We start from the raw sequence: 27,748 nt of genomic DNA, 5'->3' as shown, positions 1-27,748 counted from the left end.
TATACTGCAGCATTATTTATACTAGCCAAGTTCAGGAAATGGTCTGGTAAGCATCTATCAAGGAGATAAACTGTATATTTCTATCACAGAATATTTATCATAAAATGAAACTGGTTAAGGAAAAACCACTAAACAATGTTCAATAAAAACAATCTCAAGATAATATTAAAATATTTCAAGTGGAATGCTAAACATGTAAATCATATAATAGAGTTATTTTTCTAACTAGTACAAATCATCTATCAATCGCTTATAATTTATCAATCATCGCAGCTAGGTTGATATAGTTTTTTGACATACCTGTCATCAGTTTAGTAATACTTCCATGCTTTGACTTAAGGGCAAACTTCCAATGACTTTCCCCATTCAACTTAATTGTTAATTAATGTGCTGCATGGTACCTGGACAAAGAGTACATGAAACTGATCCCCATCTCACTTCACTGGACAGGGTAGTACTTCTGGTAATTGGCTATCCATCAAAAGCCAGTGGTAGGAGCTGCCAACTAGAGATGGGGAAACGTAGACAAAGGGAAGAGGAAGAAAGGAAGGGATTGGTAATCTTAGATGACAGAACTAGGAGTTGGTATTTTAAGTCAATCTTACTGCACACCCAAGACCATATCCCCCACATTGGCCAACCAGCAAAAAAACAATGGCTAGTTGGCTTCCAGTTATAATGCTGGACAGTAAGTAGCAAAAAGGAAAAACCAACTAGGGAAGTCTGCCAGGGCTTCTATCAGCCCCATAGCAGAGCACTTTGGTCGACCCAAGTAAATAAAGACAAAGATTAACTCTGTAACAAAGATGATACAGAGACAGACAAAAGTGATTATTCCTCTCTGCAGACCAGTCCTATGGAAAATTAGAAAAACAGAGACGTTGTGCTGCCATATGCAGGAAGCATACTCCTGAGTACTAAGCGTAGTCCCTCTCTCTTCACACCTCTTCAAAGCACAAGACAGGTTACCCTCCACAACAGAGTAAGCAGCCAGATAAAGGAAACATCTGAGGCCAGGCTTACACCACAAAGGGTTATGTTCCAAAAACCCCTGGGTGTACCCATATGCCCAGTCTCCCCAGGTGCCACCAGAGCTTATCTGTTTCTTCTCCCCTGTGGCAGGATGAGCTATTTCTTTGGAGGATGAACAAAGGAAGTCTTCCTCAGCTTGGTCCAGGTCCCTCTCCCACCCAAGGATTTATGATTTCAATGCCTGAAATAAGTAATAGTAAATCAAAAGTTAGTCCCCTTCAACTTTGTCTCTAGTACATAAACCAGTAATGTTTCACAAAGTGTCACAATGTGACTTCTGAAGGAAACCACACATGCTAGAACTTACAGAGCTAACTAGCTTTACTACCTTTTGGAGTTACTACTTACCAAAGAGTAAAGCTTTATTTCAACATTTAGTACAGAATAGCACTGGCTCAGTACCATCTGTTTATACAGAGTTTACTGGACTTAAAAAACAAAGCTAGTCAGGTTTAGGGCAAAAATACCCATGTGATAAAAATGAGAACAAAACTATATGATATTCACAGTGACAGCTATCTTTGAAGAAGAAACAGTAATTTTAAGTTTAAGCAGAGTGATCCTTAGTCTTCTTTTTTTAATGGCTCATTGGCATACATATCTTCCACATGAAATGTTCCTCAGGGTGGGCATTCTCACTTAGATTAGCACAACAATGCTATCACCATCTTACACACACACTTATCAAATAAAAACTGTGCTGAAATCAAAGTAATTATGACACCACAACAATGTTAAACAAGGGAAACAAAAGGGAAAATAAATATAAAAAAAGAAAAAATAATTATGACTATATATAGCTCCCCATTTATATCTAAAGAAACAAACCATCTCAACTTTACCTAACTTATTAGAACCTAGGTCAGTCACCCATTATTTCCCCTTATATGTTGGCAAAATTAGCTAATACTAAGTTTGTTGTCAAACTTCAGTATTCAAAATTTATATTGTCCTGTGCCTTATGCCTTTGACACCTCATTTATTGACACTTCATTTATTTTCTAGTTCCTGAGATTACTGACAGCGGGCTTGGTGTTTAACTTTTTTTTTTTTTCCCCAAACTAAGCTAATACCTTCTTCACAAAGAAAAATTATTCTTTTCAAGTCTGGAGATCCTTCTTTTGTTAATATTGTTATATGGATGTTGTCTTTCCTTAACAAGTAGGATTAAACTTCCTGATCTTTAATTTAAAAAAAAAATCCTTTTCATTATTTTAAGTAGGGAGTTTTCTGTTGTTTTGTTTTCTGGCACTGTCTTCCTGCTGTTTTATTTATGTCTCTACTTCCAAGTTTGGCATGTTTATCTAATATTTCAACTCAACAGTTTGAATTCTTCATTACTCAGGGCCCTAAATTTTATTCCCCTCTTTAGGTTTCAAAAAGTTGAGTTTTATACTTTTTTTAAAAAAATGTTTTTTTAAAGTTTTGGTATTTTATTTATTTATTTATTTTAATGAGAGGTATATATGGAGAGGGAAGAGAGACCAGAGCACTGCTCAGCCCTGGCTTATGCTGGTGCTGGTGCTGGGGATTGAACCTGGGACCCTGGAGTCTCATGCCTGAAAGTCTCTTTGCATAACCATTATGCTGCCTCCCCAGCCCTATACTTACCTTTTTAAAAGCTAAATTTTCTAAATTAAAACTTTCTAAAATAATATAAATCCTGGTGATCACTTTTTTCCTATGCTTAATATACCAGGAAAACGGAGGTTCTGTCTGACTGGTCTAAGAATTCAAACACAGGAAATGATAACCAACATGTTATTGGGGTAAACTATAATAGTATAGAGCCAGTGCTGGGGGGCGGGGGGTGTTTGCTTTTTAATGGGGTAAAAGCAAATCGTGTGCAATATAACAACTGCAGAAAAAATATTTAAACCACCACGTATTACAAATTTAAAGTCAGTGTAAAAATAGTTAAGCTTCAGAGAAGGAAACAAAAATTAAGAAGAACTACCAATAAATCTCTAAAACTGTTTTTGCAAAAAAGGCTAACCTGACCAACACAGATGCTTCTACTCGTGTAACTTGTGATCTGCTTTGCATTATCTGGGATTTGATACATTCATGAACAAAATTAGTATATCTTCTAGTGAATATAGCAATGAGAGATAACACAGTATACACCTTCATTGACCATGAAAAGATTTTTTTATTCCATGAAAATATTCTCAAAGAGAATACTATCTTAAACAAAGCATTTACCATTAAGAAATCAACAGTGCACAAAAGAGTAAAAATTACTGAAAAATTAAACATTTCTTTTGAACAATTCAATGTTTAAAATTGAAGAATGATTTAAACTGTGCAAGTACAAATGATTTTCCTACTGTAGTAACCCATATGCAGGCTGCACTATTCACATGAAGGAACTTGCCTCCTACGGGAGCAAATCCTGCTTTTAGAAAAACAAACAGTAGCTTGAAAAGAACAGTGAGTCCTTACAAGAAAACCTTAAACTTTGCCCTCTGTGGCTACTAGCCAAAAAAACACAAGCACTTCAGGCCTTGTACAGAAGACAAATACAACCAGATGACATTTCCTCTTGAATGCTAACCTTTAAAATAAAAATAGCACTAGATTTTAAAACTACTTTATGTAGTCTGTCAGTATTGAATAATGTCACATTATATAAATAACCCTGTAACGAGATTCAAAATCTAAACTTTATAGTTTACTAACTTCAAAGGTAATCACTACATGTCAGCTGTGTAACAGGGGTGTACTTGATCTTATAAAGGCATAAGCTTTCACACAATTGTCATTCAGCTTTAGTATAGCTGGTAGTACGATTCAAATAACACTGGGAAAAATTACGTAAGCAGTCATACAGCTTCTAAAGTATTGCTTAAAATCCAATAATACACAGACCACTTCAAGTTCTCTTTCTTTCCTCAAAAAGAGTAAAGAACCAAATTAATGAAGCTTTCATGGTACAAATACTCCCCACCCCCACTATTAAACACCACTAAGAAATTAGTTAAGATATGAGTCATTAACAGAATCACAAGTGTGAGGCACAACAATACGAGCAATAGGGGCACTAATGACAATAATATTTACAAGTATAAACATACAGAAAATTCCATTTTACAAGTAAAAGTGCACAGAGATCATAACCGACTTTCACTAAATTTAATCTGGTTTGAATAAAAGCATCACTTGGAAACAGACTATTAATGAAGAATCAGACAAGAGCAGGATAACCCCAAATTAGAAGACAATGGGGGTTCCATAAAACTTCTCATGAAAACACTGAGTAAAGTAAAATGGATTCAGACATGTCCTTAGGTTGATGCATAAATTTGAAGATGCACCATCAAACATGGTAGAGCTCTAAAAGTCACCTACCAAGGATACATCAGCAGCTGCAGCAATGCTGTTAAGTTAGAGGAGGTCGCACTGAGCTGACATAAAGCCCTTTATGGGATACTGTAGTGGTAGTGTTGGCAATCAACAGATTTAGGCACTCTAGTTTAAGGCAGCATTTGAATGGAAGCAGCTGACTTCTGACAACGGTCCTTTGTCTTGAGGTGGTGAGTATCTTCTGTGTTTATTATGCCAGGATTTCAGTGCTGACTATAGATTCTTCCCAGACTGAGGTGCTGAAGATGTTTCAAAGAGTTCTTTCAACTGGGCTGTAGGCTAGAGCAGAGATGTTTTCTTTTTCTTATCATAAATACTGCAGGTTCATAACCTACTTCATAATGCCAAAATTGGAATGTTTTGTAGTGGGGGAAGTTATAGCAGCATATAGGAATACTAGATGGAAACATTAGTGCTGGAGATGTTTGACAAGTGATTTGCACTACAAATGTAAAACAAAACAAAGCTTTGACAAGAACAAGGGATTATAAAGACATGCCTGAAAATCTAACCCAACCATTCTAGACATGCAACAGGATGTTAAGCAAGCAGAGGTGACACACGCAGGCAGACACTGACAAATGGCAAGGAGTCTAACAGATAATGGGTCTAAAAAGCCAATCAAAACAGAGCTGGGAATGGAGACAGTGCTGTTGGGACAGTACAATGTAATAACAGCTCTGCAGTCTTTGATTCAGATACCAGTAAAATAAATGGGGGGAAAAAGTTTAGCCTTTTTTTTTTTTTTTTTTTTGGCATTTTCCCCCTTCATGTGAATAATTTTGAACAAAGAATTTAAAGGTTGGTATTACGATGATTTTTTAAAAACAATGTATGGAAATGCTAATGAAGTTAGTAAAAAAAATAATCATGTCTGCATGCACTCATGCAACTTGCTTCTCTCACTCTCTGTTTGATCCTGACAACTCTTACTACCCTCCCCCTAAAATCAGCTGCATGTAACCTCCTTCAACATCTTGCCCATTTCCTCAGAAACCCTCTTCAGGAACCTGTAGTCCAGGAGGAAAAAGAAAAGAACAATTACTGAAGACCTTTGGTAGGACAAAAAGGGATGTTCAGACATCCCACATGTTCCAAAAATCATTTTTATAATCAGCTATAGATAATAGCACATTTCAAAACATGAGCTACTTTATTTCCCCATGCGACTTGCACTGTACAATCCTTGACTGTATGTTTCCAAAAACATGTTATTGAAGACATTAAAAAAAAAAACTTTGCTAATAACTTATCATTCAGCTTAAAATGAGGAAATGCTCTACGTGGTGGTAAATATATTTTCTCCCAGCCCAATTATTAAATAAATTATTTTTCTCTTCCAAAGAAATTTTTCTAGCATCATCACTCAATTCAAAATTTCCTCTTAGTTTATTTAGCACCTGAATGCTTAACAGTCACTGAAGATTTTACAAAAGACATCTTCAAGATGAAAAATACAAGCATTAGGCTAATCTGTGGGAAATGCTTATACATTATTGAAAATTACTTAATTGAAAAATATTTTAAGGACTAAAAGCTGTTTTAATCACATTAAAAAAGCAAGGCCAGGTTGATTTATTTTGCAGGTCTCTTGATTAGCCTATTACTAAAATTGATTAAGCAACAGGTATTTGTTTTCTTCCTCTGGGAAACCAAAGAATAAGGAGGAAAACAAAAATGACTATATCCTTATTTTGTCCAATTAGCAAACTATTGCTTTTCTTTCTGGAAGTTGTAGCTACAAATTCAGACTATACCAAACCACTCTTTTAGAAATCAGCTTCCTGGAGCATTTCAGAGCTGTTTTAATCCTTTATATTCACTACAGTCACTGTTTTCTAAAGTGGGGTGGGTGTGTGTGTGTGTGGGTGTGTGTGTGGGTGTGTGTGTGGGTGTGTGTGGGGGTGTGTGTGGGGGTGTGTGTGTGTGTGTGTGTGTGTAACTGTCTATGGACTCCAGCCCAATAGAACATACTCTATAACTTATAAGGCAGAAAAACACAAATCCTTCACAAAGACTTAAGCAGAACATAAAGCAAAAGGCATCAATTAAGTTTCACACCAACATCATTCAAATGGTAAAACATCATGAGAACAGTTTGTGGTACCACTCACATCTCTAATATCGGGACTACACTCAGCTCACATAGTGAACAATCAATCTCGAATGCCTTTTATATTTTGTGTTTTTCCACCCGTTGAATGTGCTTTCATTTTATCACTTCTAGGCCATATATGTCACAAAGTTGTCTGGTTAGTTTAGATGTAAGTTACTGCACCTTTACTGTTTTTCTCTAGAGTTACATCAATGTAGGATGTGGGAACGTAGCCTTCTTCACCATTCTGTCTCCGAGCTCTTGTCCATCCATCACCTTTGTCCTCCTCAATAATGTACAGAACTTCACCTTCTTTCATTGCCAGAGTACCTTCATTATGTCCTAGATGAGAATTTTCATAATACAGTGCAGTTTAAGTGCAACAATAATTTCAAATAGAAATTACAAATGCACAAAATTACAAGAAACTCTACTTCATGTCAATGCACCTAATAACAACCAGCCCAACAACATCTCTTTGGTATTTGCTAGTTTACCCAGAGCTTCGCACACATTATCTCACTTGAGCTGCACAGTAACCTATGAGGCTAGCTTTAATAATTTCACCACCATGTAGCAGATGAAATATCTAAGACACAATGACACTATAAGACTTGATAGTACTCTACTTCCTATTTCACTATTCCAACTTCTTTCTAAAATTTGAATAGTACTGCTACCTGAAAATCTCGTAAGGGATGTATCATGAAAAAGTAGCAAGTCAGACATTGGGAAGAAAGAACAGAGGAAAATACAGGTTCAGTTCCAGCAAAAACAGAATGGCCACATCCAAAAAGCACAACTTTTCCTCAAACTCTAACCCACATGGATGCTTTTTGAGCTAAAACTTGTTCAGCAGTAATAATATTCACAAATTAATCTTCACCTAGCATGATGAGCTCTTTTTCCAACTCTAGATTACATTCACTAGAAATTTAATATATTTGCAAATACAATGGGTGAGTAGAAAAAGACCCTTATACTACATATAATTTTACTGATGGGGGTAGACAGCATAATGGTTATGCAAAGACACTCTCATGCTTAAGTCTCCAAAGTGCCAGGTTCAATCCCCCACACCATCATAAGCCACAATAAATAAATAAATAATCTCATTGATACAGTAAGTTATTTGTGAAAACCTTACTATTCTGCTTTTCTGTGAGTTGAGAAAAAAAGACCTTTCACAATGGAAGAAAGCAAGGGTAGCTAAAAATCTATAGGAGAGCCCACAATGCCATCTTCCCCTTCACAGGGTTTGTTCTCTATCACAGGGGAAAGGACAGGAGCCATTATATATTTTTTAAAATACTTTTTTTAGGATCCATTATATACTTTTTTCTTACAAACTGAAAATGTATCTTACAAACTCAGAAGAATGATAGTTCCATTCAGCTATGCCATCACTTGCCTTGTATCTCTCAATATTAACAAATTGCAAGGAAAGTCATAAAGTGACATCTACCAGCCTGCAACTTCCTGCGTTTGGCTCAGGTACATCAATTTTATTGAGTGCATGTACAGTGAATAAGATCTCTGAATTTTTTTAATTTAAATTTTATTTTATTTTTATTTATTGGACAGAGACAGAGAGAAATTGAGAGAGGGGAGACAGTGGGAAAGAGAAAGATACCTGCAATACTACTTGTGAAGCTTTCACCTACAGGTTGGGAGCAAGGGTTTGAACCTGGGTCTTTGTGCATGGTAACATGTGAGCTCAACCAGGTGTGCCAGCACCTGGCCCTGGGAAACTCTTTATTGATCAAAGTTGACAATAAAATACTGATCTGTACAAGATGCTAGTAATTTAAAAGTTATTTTTTTAATGTATTCAAGACTTTTTTTTTGTTTTTAAATCTTTAAATTTTTTATTTACTTTCCTCCTTTATTGCCCTTGTTTATCACTGTTGTTGTTGTTATTATTATTATTGTTGTTGTTGGATAGGACAGAGAGAAATCGAGAGAGGAGAGGAAGACAGAGAGGGGGAGAGAAAGATAGACACCTGCAGACCTGCTTCACTGCTTTATGAAGTGACCACCCTGCAGGTGGGGAACTGGGGGCTCAAAACGGGATCCTTACGCCAGTCCTTGAGCTTCGTGCTTTGTGTGCTTAACCCGCTGTGCTACCATCCAGGCCCTAAAAGTAATTTTCTTTCAACCTCACTTATCGAAATATCTGTAATACAGTTAAAACAAACGTAACCATGCTGATGAACTGGGATTAAAAGTTTTGAAAATTATTTAGCTGTGAACACTGAAATGCTTGGCTCGCTTTATGTAGTTTTTATCAGATATTAAGAAAAACATACCATCAAAAGGATAGATAGCTTTACAGTGTCCAATAGCAGGCAAAGGATCATCATCTTCAAATTCATCATCAAATTCATTATGGTGACCATGCTGCTGGGGTGGTCCACGAACTTCTTGGTTTGCATCATCAGTGTAACTTCCCTCAGGACTATAAAAATATAAAATCAATTTGGATCAGTATCACAAACGGAAAATTTTTTTATTATCTACAACTTGATCTCCTCACGGTCAATTCAGGGAATCAAACATTAATAGACAACTCTAAGAATCTCATCCATGTGTCTATTATTTGTGTACAAAGATAAGTTATTTCTAATGCAAAATGTATCTATATTTAATTTTCTGAAATTAGAAACCTATGGTATTCTAGCCACACAGCATGTATAGAATAAATATGCCTCATTATCACTGGGCTCAGTTATAAAATGGGATAAGCATAATCTACCCAACTCCATCTAAACCTTAAGGGAAGGTCCTCAGGACTGAGGCACTCAGGCCTCTAGGCTGTAGCTCCAAAATTATTCCTGCTGTTTTGGTGTGTATAACATCTGTGTGAATATACATGAAGTTGTGTATATCACCGACAGTTATTATAAAGAAAAGGAAACTGTCTACATTGCAAAGACTGGTATTACTAAAAGTCAAACTTGTTAAATCAGAAATATGAAAAGTACTGTATGAAACATTTAGGACAAAAAGGTGAGAAAAGTTTGGGAAGAAAGAATATAATTAAAATGAAAAAATGACCTTTCTCGTCCTTGTGTTACAAGATGATTTATGTCACTGCTATGTCTTCTGTCTCCTCTCACACCTGTTTTACCTTCAACTTCAGAGAGCCAAGCCTTAGGAAGAAGGGGGCAATAGGAATATAAAACTTAATTTAGTAAGTAGTTTTAGAAGTTTATGAAATATTCTGCTTCTAAAAATTTTTAAATGTGCTTTGACCTTTTGTTACATAATGTTTTAAATCATAACAGCACTATTCAACTCTGGCTTCTGGTAGTGCTGAGGACTGAACCTGAAATGTGTGAGTGTCAGGCACTAAATGTCTTTTTTGCATAATCATTATGTAATCTCCCCAGCCATTGTTACATAATTCTTAAAAAGAAATTCTTATTTCAATTTGGTGAATAATGAACAACTTTAAAGTAGATTTTAAAAAGTAGTTGTATATTTTTATATGTATAAAACATAAACTTAGTTTTATAAAGTTGTAAAGTTTTATAAAGCTGAAAAATCTTCAACAAGACACTACATCTAAAGATTCTAGGTCATAGTGACACTTTTAGAGTATATATCCTAAAATTTAAAATCTGTTTTAAGATAGTTTTAGCAAAAATCAATCTATTATAATGAAATTTATGAAAATAGCTTATCTTAGACAACCACTAAAATAAAATAAAGCCGCTACCTCGTTTTTATGGATTTCCATTCTTAGGCGGTCAATGTTATTCATCGTTTCTGCTAATTTAGGTTGCAAACTCCCTGGATCCCCCATTTGTGGATTTTTCTCATACACATCTTTCATCTTGTTGAGTGCTTCCCTAAAAATGAGATGCCAGAGAATTAAATGTTCACTTATGTTACGACTCACATTTCTCTAAGTTTTGCCAAATATTTCCAACTTAAAGATGTTAAAAAAGCTGATATACATAAAATTAGTAACTTGTGTAGATAGCCTTCTATTTTTTAATATTTATTCCCTTTTGTCGCCCTTGTTTTTTTATTGTTGTAGTTATTGTTGTTACTGATGTCATCGTTATTGGATAGGACAGAGAGAAATGGAGAGAGTTGGGGAAGAAAGAGAGGGAGAGAGAAAGATAGACACCTGCAGACCTGCTTCACCGCCTATGAAACAACTCCCCTGCAGGTGGGGAGCCAGGGGGCTCAAACCGGGATCCTTATGCTGGTCTCCTTGCGCTTTGCGCTACCTACACTTAACCCGCTGCACTATACCCAACTCCTGTAGACAGTCTTTTAAAACACCTTAAATATTTAAAAAAAAAAAAATTTGGTTCAATCCCCTGCACCACCATTAGCCACAGCTGAACAGTGCTCTGGTTAAAAAAAAAAAAAAAAATTCATACTTCATTTTGTGCTTCCTAAATAAGATTATATATAAGGGGTGGAAGGGCTGGGGGTGGAAGAATGGTCCTGAATATGCTCAACTCATCCATCATGTACCAAGTCAAACTTATGTTCCCATACAGATACATTATTCCATCAGCGTTCCTTTTCTTAGTTCACAGCATCATCTTTGAACTATGCTAGAAATAGTAATGCTATCTTTAATATAAGCTTCCCCCTTTAAATTCATTTCCTTCTAACTTTTGAATAACCATTACAATGGATTATGCCTCAATCAGCTCTCTACCACACCCTAACATATGCAACTCTTGATTTTTGCACTCTGTAGTTCTTTTTTCCTTCTTCAGTTTCGTAAAATAACATCTCTGTTTCCCTTCTACCTCTATGGTCACATAATCTCATTCATACCTTATCTTCAACCACTCATCCTTTAAATGTGTACTTCATAAAATGGCAAAGGTTTCTTCTCATATTTGACTGCTTTTCTAGGATCTCAAAACCTGTTATCCAATTTTATTGGGATATAACTGGCTACGTGTTTTGATATCACTTGTCTTTCCCTGTCTCTCAAATATGTATCTTCAGTTCTTTCCTCTTTAAATTCCAGATTTAACTCAAGCAGATACAGCCATGCTTTTTTCCACATACTTTAAAGTACTTATATTAAATTACCAATAAAAATAATATAAACAAAATCATGATCTTACTCCCAATTTTATTTTTTTTTCATAGTTTCAATTTATGTCAATCGATTCTCCTTATGTCAATCAATTCTTACTTACAAAGTCTATTGTGTGTGTGTGTGTGTGTGTGTGTGTGTGTGTGTGTGCGTGCATGTGTGTGTATTAATGCATCCATTTTCTTCTTCTTGGACAATCAACCAGGTTTTTAAAAAAAAACTAATATAGTCTGCCTTTAAAATTATTTCAATATTTAATATTCCTTCTATTCCTGAGGTACATCTTAATTTAGGCCCACACCATCTATCACCTGGACATTTTAAGGTCCATTAACTGGTCTCCTTACTTCCACTATCTTTCCTTTTTTTTTTTTTTTTTTAATTGTTGTTGTAGTTACTATGGTTGTTGTCATTGTTGGATAGCAGAGAGAGAAATGGAGAGAGTAGGGGAAGACAGGGAGAGAAAGACAGACACCTGCAGACCTGCTTCACTGCTCGTGAAGGGACTCCCCTGCAGGTGGAGAGCCGGGGGCTTGAACCGGGATCCTTACATCGGTCCTTGCACTTTGCGCCACTTACGCTTAACCCACTGCGCTGCCGCCTGACTCCCTTCCACAAAACTGAAACTAAAAGGAAACATTTTATAAAACTTAGAAGGAAATTATATCAATCTATTTGTGAATAAATCTGAAAGAAATCAAACTTTGTTTATCAAAATATTTTGCTACTGAATTTCACTTATATATCAAAGCAAAATGAAAATTTACTTAAATATATGAGAGTTAATGTTGGTAAAATTATTCTTAGTAAAGAACCATAAAGCTATTCTGCAAACTTATGGAAGGCATATATATACTCAGATATGTGCAATCTTAAAAATTCTCCAACATTTTATTTTCACCTATGATGACACAACCATGATAATTTTTTCCAAACTCTGAACGTAATTTCGTATAAAGGATATTTCAATGAAGCTGTATGAATTTTCTTTAACTGTATGTGTCACATTTAAACTTAGCACTCAAAGTAGACCCAGGCTATCAAAGTAGCTCACTTGGAAAGTGTGCTGCTTTGTCATGTATGAAACTCCGTACCCTACAACCCAGCAGTATCCCTCCTGGGGATGTACCCAAAGGACACAAACACACCCAATAGAAGAGATCTATGTGCATTTATGCTTATAGCTGAAATTTTGTATCAGTTACAACTTGAAGCAACCCAGATGTCTAATCACAGCTGAGTGGCTTAAGAGGAGGGGGATGGTGGTATATACACATGGTGGAATACTACTCAGCTGTTAAAAATAATGAAATCATCTCCTTTGCATTATCCTGAATGGAATTTGAAGGCATCATGTTAAGTGAAATAAGCCAAACAGAGAAGGGCAAATACTCAATGATCTCACTACTTATACATCAGACTTAAAAAAACAGAACAGGGAGCGAGAACACAAAGTGAAATATGAATTGGGCATGGTATTACTGCACCAAAGCAAAGGTCTCTGGAGGAGGGAGCGACTGAGGAGGACCCTGAGGTCCTGGTGCATGGTGATGTAAAAGGACCTAGGCTGTGAGTGAGAGTGCTCTACAGAGTAACTTCACAAGATGAGAAATTGTACCTATGTGTTAAGGACTAAACCACTAACTCCCCTGCTCAATAAAAATGATAATGTCTTAGAAGGTCCATATAGGAAAAAAATAAAAGTACTTTTGGTCTGATTCTTTTTGTAGTTCTCTGTTAAGTTCATCAATACGCTGCTGTAGTTTTTTACGTCTCTGTTCTGGTGGGAGATGACTGAAATCTTCTAGTGCAGGGCCCTGAAAAGAAAATCTAAATCATTAAAAAAGACATTTTCAGGAAATTTTATTTTTACTGTATCCACTATTAAATAAGAACGCGTATCAATTTTAAGTTTAAATTAGCACCAAGCAAACCTTTTAAAGTCCAAATGGATAATTTTGTGTATGTTAATTAAAAGAACTGTATTGAAAGATCTCAAATTCCAGTGAACTTAACAAACCATGCAACTGAATTGAATGAATGTATTATCAAATATAGATAGCGCCAGTGTCAAATAATTTTCAGGTGTTGGCAAAGCTGAGCTAAATACGTATGAACCTCCTTACATCAACAACAAAATGGAAACACAAAACATTTCCCACCTGTGCAAGCTATTGTGTTCATAAATATATTGCCAAATCAAGACACTGCAATGACAGAATATTACAAATGTTCACGGGAGAAATATAAAATTTACAGTTTAATCAAGTAAACAACTTACCTCACAGGTAATTAGTGAAATGTATTTTAATACTGCATACAGTATTTGGATAGTTGCATTCATTTAGCTATTCTTTAGAACCAAAACACACAAAATTGTTGCAAAGCAAAAAGTAGACCTTTTTGTTTTTAATCCACTTAGTGAATTAAAAAGTAGAAATTATATTCTAATAAGGGGCCTATTTTCAATCACCTTTAGTACAACCTGATAGTATTCCTCAGTTATTCCCAAAACATAATCCAAAGAAAAATATACTAAGAAGACTATTTCATACAGCTTATTTATTTATTTACTTATTTATTTTTACCAGTAGGGATATCGCTGGAGCCCAGTGCCTATACAACAAATACACTGCTCCTAATGGCAATTGTTTCCTTTTCACTTATTTTTTTTTTTAATAAAGAAATTAAAAAGGAAAGGAGAGAGAAAAACAGACACCTGAAGCACAGTTTCATCACTCAGGAAGCTTTCGCCCCACCAATCTACCAACCAGGGCTTGAACGCAGATCTTTGCACAGTGTGGGGTTTAAAAAAAAAAAATGTAAGGGCAGAGGAAGACAGCATAATGGTTATGCAAAGAGACTTTCATGTCTGAGGCTCCTAATCCCAGGTTCAATCCCCCACACTACCATAAATAAGAGCTGAGCAGTGCTCTGGTAAAAATAAATAAATATTAAAAAATCTAATTATTTGATACTCAAGAAGTTAAATCATTTCACAAAGTATTACTACTTAAATGTAAACTTCTGATTCCAATTTCTTTCTCCTCTTAAATGTGAATTCCATCACAGTACTTCAATTATAAGAGTTTAAACGACAGATTCAACATAAGTAACTAGCAATTCCATCTGTAAATCTGTAAGTTCTATATATTCCAAAACTGATACCAATTATTCATTTCACTTTTTTAAGTGGTGACTTTAAGAATAAGCAAGCTTGTAGCCCAGGTGGTGGCACAGTGGACAGAGCAATGGCTTGCTAGCTGAGCTGGCTCTCTACAGTTCTGCAAGTGCCACAGTGGTGCTCTGGTTCTAATAGATATTTAAAGACTGAAGAACATGCAAGTTTAAATTTTTTTTTAATTTATGTCTTTATTGGGGAATTAATGTTTTACATTCAACAGTAAATACAATAGACAAGTTTAAAATTTAATGTGCTGCTGAAATAAGCTCTCAAATATATCTCTGTTCTTTGAGTCACTTATGCCGATGAATATAAAGCTAACTAGTCTTATTTCATCATCTATAACAATGATATAACCTTTGGGGGGTAATAAAAGAAAAGTAACTCACTTTTAGAATGAGATACAAATAAATTTATCATTTAACTAATAACAGAATCTCTGAATTTTTTTCCTGAGAGGTCTGCACATTTATAAACACTCAGCAAGTTTGTCTTTATAAAAAGGAGGGAAGAAGGGAGGACATCTTGAGGGCCAATGAAATAGCTCACTTGGATTGTGAGCTGCTTTGCCATGTACACAATCCAGGCTCATGCCCGGCCCCCAACACACTGAAGGAAGTTTCTTAAATTTAGTGAATTACCAACATCAACTGTCATATTTAATCTAACTTGGGGTCCATGTTTTGAAAACTATTATATATGTGCCAAAGATAAAAAGTTCTCATTTAACAAATAAAAATATTTCCTTTAAAAAATACTTATTTACTTACTTGAGAAAGGGGGGAAAAAAAAAAAACAAGAACGAGAGCATCACTGTGGTTACATATGGTGCCAGGAATTGAACCCAAGGGGAACCTCATGTTTGAGGGTCAAATGTCTTATCCACTGAATCATCTCCTGAGCTGCTAAAATTTCTGTCATATATATTTGCTATAGACATAGAAACTGAGAGGGGAGGAGGAGATAGAGAGGGAGAGAGACAGAAAGACCTCTGCAGCCCTGCTTCACCACTCACGAAGCTTTCCCCCTGCAGGTGGGGACCTGGGGGCTTGAACCTGGGTTCTTGTACACTATAATGTGTACAGTTAACCAGGTGTGCCACCACCTGGCCCACTAAAATTACTTCTTTTTTTAATATTTATTTATCTATTCCCTTTTGTTATGCCCTTGTTTTATTGTTGTAGTTATTATTGTTGTTGCTGTTATTGATGTCGTCATTGTTGGATAGGACAGACAGAAATGGAGAGAGAAGAGGAAGACAGAGAGAGGGAGAGAAAGACAGACACCTGCAGACTTGCTTCACCGCCTGTGAAGCGACTCCCCTGCAGGTAGGGAGCCGGGGGCTCGAACCAGGATCCTAACGCCAATCCTTGCGCTCTGCACCACCTGTGCTTAACCCACTGCACTACCGCCCTACTCCCTAAAATTATTTCTTAAGGAGTTTGGGTTTGCTGTGATACACTCCATTGTCCGCAAAAAGAATGAATATTCATTCCTAGAAATTTTTTAATCGGGAGGTGTCAAGATAGCTCACCTGGATAGTGTGCTTCCTTTATCATGAGTATAACCCATCACAGAGCCCAGCCCCAAGCACACTGAGAGAAGCTTCAGTGCTTCAGTATCTTCCACTGTCTCTATCTAAAAAAGTCAGTCTAGAGTAGTGAGGCCCACTGACAACCACAAAACAAGTAAGTCTATCATACTCTGACTCTAACCAAACTTTCTTAAATTTATTAGCAACAAATATAAAAACAAGGGGAAGGGAGAGAGCATAATGGCTATGGAAAAGATTTTCATGCCTGAAGCTCTGAGGTAGTAGACTCAGTCCCTGGCACTATCATAAACTAGAGCTGAATAATGTTCTAGTTCTCACCCCTTCCATGTATTTTCTCTATTATTAAAATAAAATGTTTAAAATATTTAATTTTTAAAAAACAATAGACACTTGCATTGCTAAGCCCCATTATAACATATAGTATTGTCTTTTATAGAATATGAGCACTGAACTCACTATTTCCAATGATTGTACCAAAGACTTCTGGAGCATTTAACAACTACTACAAGGAATTTATAAAAGACCAAACTGCAAGAGTGGTCGATTTTCAAAAAATAAGAAATAATGCAAGTACCCAGTAATTGAGGATATAGTCTTCAGAAGCAGTGTGAAAACATTTTAAGTAAATAGTTTAGAAACATCACACATCAACACACGCGCGCGCACACAGGATTTAAGAAGGCACATGCTTGTGCTTTCACTCCTTTTCAATAGCACAGAAGCAAGCTCTAAAGAAAAGCTTTCTTTTCAGAAAAGCAAGTGATTTTGTGGTAAAGTGCAAATTAAACTTATATGATCTTTTTAAAAGTGCTAAGAAAAATCACTGTTTAATTTTCTTCCTGCAGAAACAAACTTGTATTCTGTGTAATTTTTTTAAAGATTTAGCTATAATTTCATTCTCTGTAAGATGACAAGGACTCTACCAAATATCTAAAAACACAAATGGACTGATTACAGTCACCCACATTAATTTTCAAACTTATGATGTCAAGAGGTTCTCGTTATGATTGGACTATGGATAAATTTTTAAAAAACACACATAACAAGGTGAAAATGTGGATATGTACCTTACTACTTTCTGAATTAAACAAAACAATGTTTTGAAATTACTTAACGTTGGCACAGTATATATAGATCAGCACATAAGGCTTACCATCTTCACCGACCACTGAATAGTTCAATGGAAAACAGAAAGAAATGGCAAATTATTCGCATGAAGCCATAATACAGAGGATGCAATAACCTATACTTTTTCTTACAATACTAAAAGAAATCATGTACATTTCCAAATCCAAGCAATTAAGCCAGAAAACAATTTACAGCACATATTTTGGAAAGCAAATTACTCACATACACACACAAAAAAATACACCAATGATAATGGGCAGATATTTTCTAAATGCAACTAAAGCTCAAAAATGAAATTATTATCACTCTGTAAACAATCATATATTTCTTCTTTAAAAGAGAATTCTTATATAAGTGAATTTTACCTACATAGTTCTTCATTCCCAAATAGTAACATTTAATTCTTTAAATGCCAACAATATTAGTTCTTTTTATCTGCTTATTTGAGTACTGCTTAGCTCTGGCTTGTGGTGGTGCAGAAGACTGAACCTGGGACTCTGGAGCCTCAGGCCTGAGAGTGTCTTTGCATAACCATTATGTTATCTACCCTGCCGTCAATATTAGTCATTTTAAAACAGTATTTGAAAAAATGTAATGCTCTTCCAAATGCATTAAACAAAGCATTACTATGTAAGTTTTTATTAATACTGCTTTTGAATTTAAATATGTGAGTGGGTAAGGATATTCCTACTTTAGTTTTAAGGTGTTTCTTAGAAATGTAAAGATAGGGGGTCGGGTGGTGGCGCAGTGGGTTAAGCGCATGTGGCGCAAAGTGCAGGGACCGGTGTAAGGATCCCGGTTCGAGCCCCCGGCTCCCCACCTGCAGGGGAGTCGCTTCACAGGCGGTGAAGCAGGTCTGCAGGTGTCTCTCTTTCTCTCCCCTTCTCTGTCTTCCCCTCCTCTCTCCATTTCTCTCTATCCTATCCAACAACGAATTGCGTCAACAAGGGCAATAATAATAACCACAACAAAGCTACAACAAGGGCAACAAAAGGGGGGGGAAAATGGCATCCAGGAGCGGTGGATTCATGGTGCAGGCACTGAGCCCAGCAATAACCCTGGAGAAGGAAAAAATAAAAAATAAAAAATAAAGAAATGTAAAGATATTGTTATGAATATGTAAATAAGCCACTCAAATTCAAGTTTCCCAAACATATTTCCAAATAGACATAAATAAATATATAGGTTGAATTTTGCTCTGAAGATATTGGCTTCTACATTTCAGTTTTTATCCTAAAATCATTATGCTTGAAAAGCAGCACAAAAAAATTAACTTTGACAGGGAGAGCTCACTAGAAAGTGTTTATGTCTTGCCAAGCACACAGCCCAGGTTTAAGTCATAACATCACAGTCATTCCACAGCTATGGAGAGGCTCTGATGCCAGGTGTTTCTCAACTCTCTGAAAAAAAAAAAAAATCAGCCCACAATAATGAAATCATCAATGTACAAAGCCTTGGTTCCAATAAATAAGCAAATAATATTTTTTTAATTGAAAATTAACTTCAATTTTTAAAAAATTGGTAAGAAAATTTTCTTCCTGAAAACAGGGAATGAAATAGCCTGAGTGTTCTTACACCATACATACACTGGATATATGTATCTAAGCCATGTTCCTTCCATATGTCAGCAGGGTTCTGGAACTTGCAATTACTTATACTTAGCATCCCAAATAATAACAAAACTGCTACTACTACTATAAACACACACACACACACACACACACACACACAATACACAGTAGAATTTCACAAAGTTTATCTTCAAATTCATTGCCTTTTGGTCAGATCCATCAGATTTATTTTTCCCAGCTTTCTAAATCATGCTCTAGGTGGAGAAGAGGGGAATGTTAAGGTAGAATTTCACATAGTAAATATTTTAATAAACAACAAAAATATCTACCCCTTATCTCTGATGAACTGGCCATATAGATTAATGGTTATGATGAAAAGATGACATTTACTATCCAGTATATTTCCAAATTAGACTTAACATTCTTTAGACTGTCAGTAGTTTCAAGAATCAAAAAACTTTTCTCCTGTGACAAAATTACTGGTGAGATACATAGGTTTTAATTTTTAAATTTATACACAGTCTTCTATACTATTAGTTGCATGGAAGGAAACAAAATATAAAGTATAAGAATTTGATATACATCTTATAATTATCACCAATTAAATTTATAAGTGATACAAATATTTTCCAGTTATTACAATATATTAATATGCTTTGGAGAAAATGTTAAGATAATTGTATTCAAGTATCAAATTTTTCAGACGTGGGACAGTCAGGTTTTAGTATTAATCACATGTGAATTTATAGGTCATTACCCTTAAGATTTGAAGTGCAAAAAAATTCAAATTCTTTGTAAAAAAATATTGTATTTTCCCTTTAAAGAGTAATTAATGCAAAAACAGAAATATCTAATTCTCATGGGATTACCATGAGGTAGGAAATTTCATTATACCTTATTAAATACACAAAGGAATCAAACAAGGATATCAGGCCATTAACATTTCAAGATATAAAAATGCTGAGAACTGTACTCTATACAGACAGGAGCTTACAAAAACAACTAGATCATGTCCTTAAGATCATGAATAACTTAGAAAAATACATGGGTTTCTTATTATTAGATAAGACTACCTTGGGGGGGAAATGCAGTAAGCTCAAAGGTAAAAGTTATAGAGAAGTTATTGCTCACTTATATATTAAGTAGTACAGTTTGGATATATATCAAATATTTAGTAATGGCTACTAGACCTTGATATCAAAGGTGATCACAGACCCTCATCATTTATTAGAAAAGATGGACTACTAAGCTAAACACAAAAGCAGTGGTCTAATATAGCATCTCAGACCATTGTGTATACTGGAAACTTTAAATAATAGGTTTGCTTTAAAAACAAGATATTGTAATTTTCCAGAAAAACTAAAAGAGCATTTAGGGAAAATGATGTGACAACTATAGGTCAAAACAAAAGTTTCTGATTTGAATGGTACAACTCATTAATTTTTAAGAAACCTTAAGACTTACTTTGTACACTTTATGAGCTTATATGAGAAACTATCTAGAAACAAACTGGCATCTTAAAACTCATCTTTTTGAATTTTTCTATACTCAAAAAATTCTTTTTTTAATTTCTTTATTGGGTTAAAAAATCTTAATTGAAAGGAAAACATCTAGGTTAATTTTTTAAGGCAGTATCCAGTGAAATACCTAATAGCAATCAAAACAATGAAATTTCAACACACAATTGCTCCCAATCATATTTGCTACCTTGACTACTACTACTTTCTTTGACATGACAACTAGTAAAAGAGGCAGGAACCATCAAAATAGCACTTGGTAGCACATCTGCTTTGCCATGAGCCCAATCCAGTTTAGACCCTGGCCCCCACCACATTGGAGGAAACCAGTGCTGTGGTCTCTGTCTCTGGCTCTATCCCTACCTCTTCTTCTCTCCCTCTCCTCTTTCCCCCTTCTATCTATCTAAAGTTGACCCACAGTACTGAAGCCTGTGATAACCAAAACAAAAAAGTCTGAGGTTCAACACACGAAGTGCATACCTTGTAATGTGGGCAGTCCACAACACGAGTGCCACATTGCTCTCCCTCTATCTCTGTCTCTTTCCCTGAATGAAAAGGTGGACCTGGAGCAGTAAAATTGCATGCAAGTTCACACATACACACACACAAACATACACACAAAGATTTTAGTCTTTTGGAACTAGACTTCCCTAAAACAATGTGCTAATATATAATATTAAAATGGTATGTATGAGAGATCCCAAGTTCAATCTCCAGTACTACCAATAACCACAGCTGAGCTAACAGATGCTTTGATCTAAAAAAAAAAAAAAAAAGTGAAACTATACTTTCAAGTTGTATAGCTATAAAATTTTACCTACAAATGTAGTTATCCAATAATAAGGATTTCACATATTTAAACTTTTTTCCAAGGCTCACAATTAGAATAACCTATAATTACTTTTATTTCATATCCTGATGACTATATTAAAAAGAAAATATTGTTAACTGGGCCTGGTAGAATCAATATGTAAAGTACATAAATGAGTACAAAAGTACTAAATAGTAATCTTTCATGATTTACATATCAGTTAACATATTATAAATCATAGAAAAGATTAATTATATCATTATAACTTGGGCAACAGAAGCCACAAACATGATTCCTTAATACTTTCAAACAAGTAATATGGACTTCTAAAAATGACTATGAACTACCTATACTATGAAGTGTTTAGAGGTATAGTACAGATACATTCAGAGATTTTTCAAAATGTCATCAGCTATGATATTCACACACAGAAGTAAGGAAAATACCAAGAACTGCATGTCATTTTAGTAAAAAAGAAAATCTAAAAAAGGGTATCTAATACATTAGAATATGTCTGCTGTTTTTTGTTTGTTTTAAATTGGATAGAGACAGAAATTGAGATGGGAGGGTGAGATGGAGAGAAAAAGAGAGAGACACACCTGTAGTACTGCTTCACCCCAGGTGAAACTTTGCTCCTGCAGTAGGGAACAGGGGCTTGAACCAGGACCTTGTGCATTATAAGATGTATGCTCAACTAGGTGTGCCACACGTGGACCCCTGCTGTTTCTATCATTTAAATTTCTTGTTCTTTGAATGGAAATGTAGGTAATAATGAAATCTTGCCCTGAACTAATATATCTTGGTTTACATGTGAGAAACCCAATTAAAGCAGTATGAGACAGCAACAGCTACAAAAAGTAAGAAAGGTAAGATATAAAAACTAAAAAACCAAAAAGAAGAATTGAAAGATAGATGGGAAGAGGTAGTGAATGGGGGAAGAGAGCAATAAAAGAAGGCCAACTGTAGTCTATTACAGTTAATAATTAGACTTTTTATGAGAGTGATAACTCTCTTCTGTAGGTTATCACATTTTTTTCATGTCCAAACAAATACTGGAACAAATTTCATAAATGTATCTAAATTTTAAGCTATGAATGTTACAAAGATGTTCTTAAATTTAAACACAAATAAGAAAAATTAGCCTCACATAGTGGAATGCTAAATTATTTACCAGTGATATATAATAGCTGCTACTAAGAAAAATTAATATCTGCTTTCTACTATTTGGAACCTATTTATTTGTAGAGTATTTTCAATTATAAGTAAATATCAGAGACTAGCCAATGGAAAAAAAAAAGCAAGGTTCTAGCAAAAAACTTTTATTTTATAAAAATAAATTCATGTGTTACTTAATATCCAATATTTTCTTATTTTGTATAAGCTTTATAAGCTTATCAATTAATTTCTAATATATTATTTTAATTTGATATACAATCTTAGAGTTAACATATCTGTCTTTCATTTTATATTAGAAATTGTTTTTATGCTTCTAAAATCAGGGCAGTTAAGACTGAACTTCAGTTTTGTCAATAAAATAATACTATATGAATTTGTAGAAGTCATTATCAGTGACAAACTATTACATGAGTAACTTCAGTGACAAATTACTGAAAGTCTTAAAAATGTAAATACATTACACAACAATGGTGGACATATGATTTCACATGAACAAAAAAGTAGCTAGTATGATTGTACCCAGCACCCTCTTTATAATACCATTCTTTTATGGTTGAGTGTATTTTCAAATGTTATAAAGAGGAGTTTTGTTTTGTTTTTAACTTGAGGGCTGCTATACTTAATTCTGTGGAGTTTTAAACTACGTATTTATAGGAGAGAGCCTTATAATGAGGGTGGAGAGTATTAAAAGCCACACTACACACACAATATAGGCCATCATGCATTTTAACCCATTATTAAACTTACCCCTCTTTTGAGGCTTCTGAAAGAAGGAATTCTGGGCTTCCCTGTTTTTATCTCATTCATACAATAATGCACAGGCTCAATGGAGAATGTGAGAAACTGGGACCCATTAGGAGTACTGGATGTGAATAAACTAGTAGGGGTTAAGGGTGGGGACTGTGGCTAATGCGAAAATAAAGAGAGGAATCAATAAGCCAAATGTGCATAGTTTTTTTTTTTTCCTAAATGAAAATTTCTATCTTTGGCAACATACGGTTCACAAAATATATCTCAAATAGTTTTCAATAAAAAAAAAAAGAAACTAAACAAATGTTAACACAGTTCTGCCAAAATTGCCATTTAAAAAAACTGAATTCAATTTTTCAATTGTACAACTTTACTTGATTATCATTCTACAAGATGACAGACTAAAGATATAAAGTACATAAATTATGTTAGAGCAAAATAAACTCGATTAAAAAATGTTCTCTTCTGATTTCTGTAACATTAGTATCACCTAGTTAGATAAATTCCAACTTTTACCTGTCAAATAAAAAGGTAACTACTATAGTTATTGGTATCAAATGACAATGTCTATGAAATAGTAAAATTGTCACTAATTACTATCACAACTACACAGTAACTTCATTACATTTGTGACTTATTTCATAGGTTTTCTGTTTAATCATTATTATACTTATTTTCTTTTATTTCAGTATTACTCTTTTTTCTAAACTCTCCTAGCTACACATAGAAATGATTAAAAAAAATAATACCACTTAATTTCTCAACTGGACAATATTATTAAAAATTAAATTAGCAATTCTAATTGTACTTTATACTATACTGTAATGAATTAAATTTTATCATCATTAATAAACCAAGATCAGACAGAGGAATTTAAACCATGTATTTTTAAAAATACAGCATACAGATTAAAAGTATGTACCTGTCCCCCTACTGATGTCACTATTATAATGACTAAACTGGTTAGAGAGAGTAAGCACTCATCTAATATGCTACTTATCTGCCAAACCAGATTCAGCTGCCTATAACACATCAAAAGTTGAGTTCCAACAAGAAACTAAGAAAAAACAGATTTTTAATTATCTTAAAACACACTGATCTCTTCCCATTAAAAATTTACATAGGAAATAAAATAACTACCAATAAGATCTATCAAACCTAACGACATTCATTATTGCTACAGTTATTAAATCTAGTTAAAAATTGCCAGTTAGTTGATACTATACATTTTTAAAAATATACAGTAGATGTTAATACCGTATATAATAACTTTACTCATCATTAAATGGTGGTCAAAATTAAATGTAGAAATAATTTTTATTAGGTATAAATGCTTCTAATAAGTGAAAAGTTAAAGTATTTAAAATATACTAACAGTAACTAATCATCTAGTCAATATCAACACTGACTTAAATTGCAAATTAAAACAATAGTAAGATAGAGGAATTTTATGACTTTTACCTTTGGCTTCTTTCCAAAGAGCCACAACTTGCCCTTGGCCTTTCCTACTGTGGTTTTGGCATCCATCTTCCCACTTTCCTGTTTGGATGTACTAATAGTCCCATCAGAAATGGTTCTATAAATATGCTGACTGTAATCTTCAAATGGAAAGTCTCCTGGAGGTTCAAATCCTGATTTGAAGGAGTCTACTACCATTTGAGAGTCCTATATACAAGAGACATGCTTTTACTCCCCAATAATTATTAGAGGTTTAAAATAATTTCGCAGGAAATTCAATGACCCTAAATTTTTCATTTTACTAGAAAAACAATAAACATGAATTTACAAATTACCACATTACTAATTTGTGATATTTATGTTTCATTCCGTAGCTTTTATGTACTGAAATTCATCTGAGTACTAATTTTAAGAAGAGATATAAGTAACAAAGGGACCTGGTGAAGCAGGTCTGCAGGTATCTTTTTCTCTGCTCTTCAATCTCCCCCTCCTCTCTCAACTTCTCTCTGTCCTATCCAATACAATGGAAAAAATGTTTGCCAGGAACAGTGGGTTTGTAGTGCTGGCACCGAACCACAGTGATAACCCTGGAGACAGTATATATAAGTTTAATGTTAAATGATTCTTAGAGACCATTTTGTCACACATATTTCTATAAATTATTAAAATCAACTACTCACCTATTACTACACCCCCTTTTCCCAGTTCATTTCACTAGCTTACACTATAAACCTAAGCCAAGAAGCATATTTATTCAAACATAGTTATACAGTACTTACTCTTCTTTCATCAACCGATTTTGCTGCAAGAATCATTCCTTCCAAGCATTTTGAAATTATAGGAATAACTTTGCGTTCTGAGTCTGCAAACCCTCGGTAACACTCACTGAGTTTAATAGTCCTCCGTTCATCCATTTCTTGTAGTTGCTAATAATCAGGAATTAAAAAAAAAAAAAAAGGATTTTTCTTCATTCTGAAGCAGCCTCACTCCCAGAGCCTACGCTAATAGCTACACTGTTTTTAGTATCTTTTAACAAGAACTATACTTATAATACTTAGATTTTGAGGTCTGTTAAATAGTAGAAGGAAATGATCAAGGCTTTCAGTATATCCTAAAATTGTTATATAAATGGGTTCCTCCTACTGACTACCTATACTCTGCATCCTATACATCAGAATTTCACGCTATTTTCTGTTCCTTAGTAACCAGTTGGCCTACAAAATATATCTATAAGATATCTGAGCCCTTAAATAAATTTGTAAAAATCCAGGACTGCATACCACCAGGTAGGTACCTACACCTACCACAGTCAACAGGTCTGAGCAATTAATTATCAAGGAGTCTGGGAATACAGGAAAAAACAGGAAGCCACTTGGTCAAAGTGATGGAATCCTCACAATTCAAAATTGGTACATGCCACTAAAATTTATGTTGAATTACATGAGGTCAATAAAAGCATTGTTTAACACTTCTTATTTACCAACAATGACCTTTATTTCTCCTAGGAAGCAGTTATGACTTCAAGATTTCAAACACTAATAGCCTGGATAATATATTTTCTTCTTTATTTTGAGGCTTGCATTTTCACAAAAGAACTGCTCCCAGAATTTAAAAAACAGCAAAACTGTTTCAAAGCAAAGTCCAAATAAAATGATCAAGCTCCATAGAACAAAAAATAATTAGTCTCAAGGCAAAGGTCTCTGCCAGAAAATGAAGGTTTAATTCATAAGCCTAGAAAAAGCACCCTAGAATGTGGACTGGCAGGACTGATGCTCTGGATTAAATGGCCAGCATCTGATACCTACTGCTCTCTCCTCAACCACCTCTCACATTATGCTTCTTTTGTACTTCTAACTTGCCTTAAAAAGAAGAGGGGGGAAAAAATGTGTGTGTGTGTGTGTGTGTGTGTGTGTGTGCGCGCGCGCACACAGAGATGTATCTATGTATTCCTGCATGATCGCTCAGATCTGACTTGTTTAAATACTTTCAGTAAAGCCAATACTCCAATTTCTCTCCATCCTAGAAAATCAAGAACATCATATAACCATCATATAAATTTTGAGGCTTTTATCTACAGCTATTTGGCAAGCTATCATCAAACAACGATGGGTAAAATTTAAAAGCAAGTGTGACCTGAATTACATTTATGGTCTGGCATCTAGGAAGACAAGTATGAAAAAACTGGACCAGTGAAAATATTTCATAAGATTTATTACTGCCACTTGGACTAATGCCAATTATTTAGGACAGTCTCAAAAAGCCACGTCCCATTTATAAATGACCATAATACAATAAAGAATTCTAATAATTCCCTCTATGGTATATTTAATGATACAGTATTAAAATTTAAGTCTCTAGAAATTTTGTGATCTCAAAGTTAGGAAAAATAAGGTTTTTAAATTTATAAACATAAGGAAAATATGCTGACTGATCATCTTGAGAACTATGAATCTAGAAACACTGATGTCTGTCTCCTTGCAACTCTAAAGCCGTATTAATTGCATATTGTCTAAATTTTACCTTGTAAATCTGAGGAATCACTATGTAGAAATGCTTATGTTGTTCTCCATTGAAGTTTTGTAACTGTGCAGCATATTCATTTTTATTTTCATCAGCCATATGTGTGCGAAGATTCAACTGCTGCTTGGCCTGGAAGTAAATTGGTCAAAATCATTATTACAAAATCCTATCTGATTCACTTTTCTAAAGCTATACTAAACATGTGTGTGTGTGTATATATATATATTTTAAGGAGATGCTTGTATGGATCTTTTCACCAGAGCAGTCTATTACAGTATTTCCTTTCTCTTAATGCAACAGTTATTCCCCATCCAGTAATCCATTCAAATTAAGTTTCTCCTTACTATATACTTTTGTTGCCAACAGATTTCACTAGGGCTTCACATATGTACAAGTCTACTAGTCATAGCACACTCTATTTTCCCCCTTTTCTTTTTTCTAAAGGGTGAGAAACAGAAAAAGACCCACAGTACCAACTCCACATGTGAAGCTTCCCGTGTACATTGTG

At 34.6% G+C, this 27,748-nt stretch overlaps 1 protein-coding gene across 4 annotated transcripts in view; it reads right to left on the bottom strand.

Moving 5' to 3' along the window:
- Positions 1-3,164: 3,164 nt before the first annotated feature.
- The window catches only part of FNBP1L (formin binding protein 1 like), a 183,312-nt gene continuing 158,728 nt past the window's right edge, over positions 3,165-27,748 (bottom strand). For 2 of the 4 annotated variants that reach the window (XM_060202096.1, XM_016193542.2), the window contains 8 exons: positions 27,241-27,369; positions 25,500-25,646; positions 24,724-24,927; positions 13,278-13,387; positions 10,215-10,347; positions 9,551-9,645; positions 8,803-8,951; positions 3,165-6,835 (listed from right to left, as the gene is read on the bottom strand). In XM_060202096.1, the coding sequence (XP_060058079.1) occupies positions 6,657-6,835; positions 8,803-8,951; positions 9,551-9,645; positions 10,215-10,347; positions 13,278-13,387; positions 24,724-24,927; positions 25,500-25,646; positions 27,241-27,369 (1,146 nt within the window). In that variant the 3' untranslated portion in view covers positions 3,165-6,656. Of the gene's footprint in view, positions 6,836-8,802; positions 8,952-9,550; positions 9,646-10,214; positions 10,348-13,277; positions 13,388-17,462; positions 17,478-23,259; positions 23,419-24,723; positions 24,928-25,499; positions 25,647-27,240; positions 27,370-27,748 lie in introns of all 4 variants that reach the window. The other 2 variants (XM_060202098.1, XM_060202097.1) reach the window with 2 other exon arrangements.

Source organism: Erinaceus europaeus, chromosome 11, assembly GCF_950295315.1.
Source record: "Erinaceus europaeus chromosome 11, mEriEur2.1, whole genome shotgun sequence".
Classification (NCBI taxonomy): domain Eukaryota; kingdom Metazoa; phylum Chordata; class Mammalia; order Eulipotyphla; family Erinaceidae; genus Erinaceus; species Erinaceus europaeus.
This window is presented reverse-complemented; position numbering and strand designations above follow the sequence as displayed.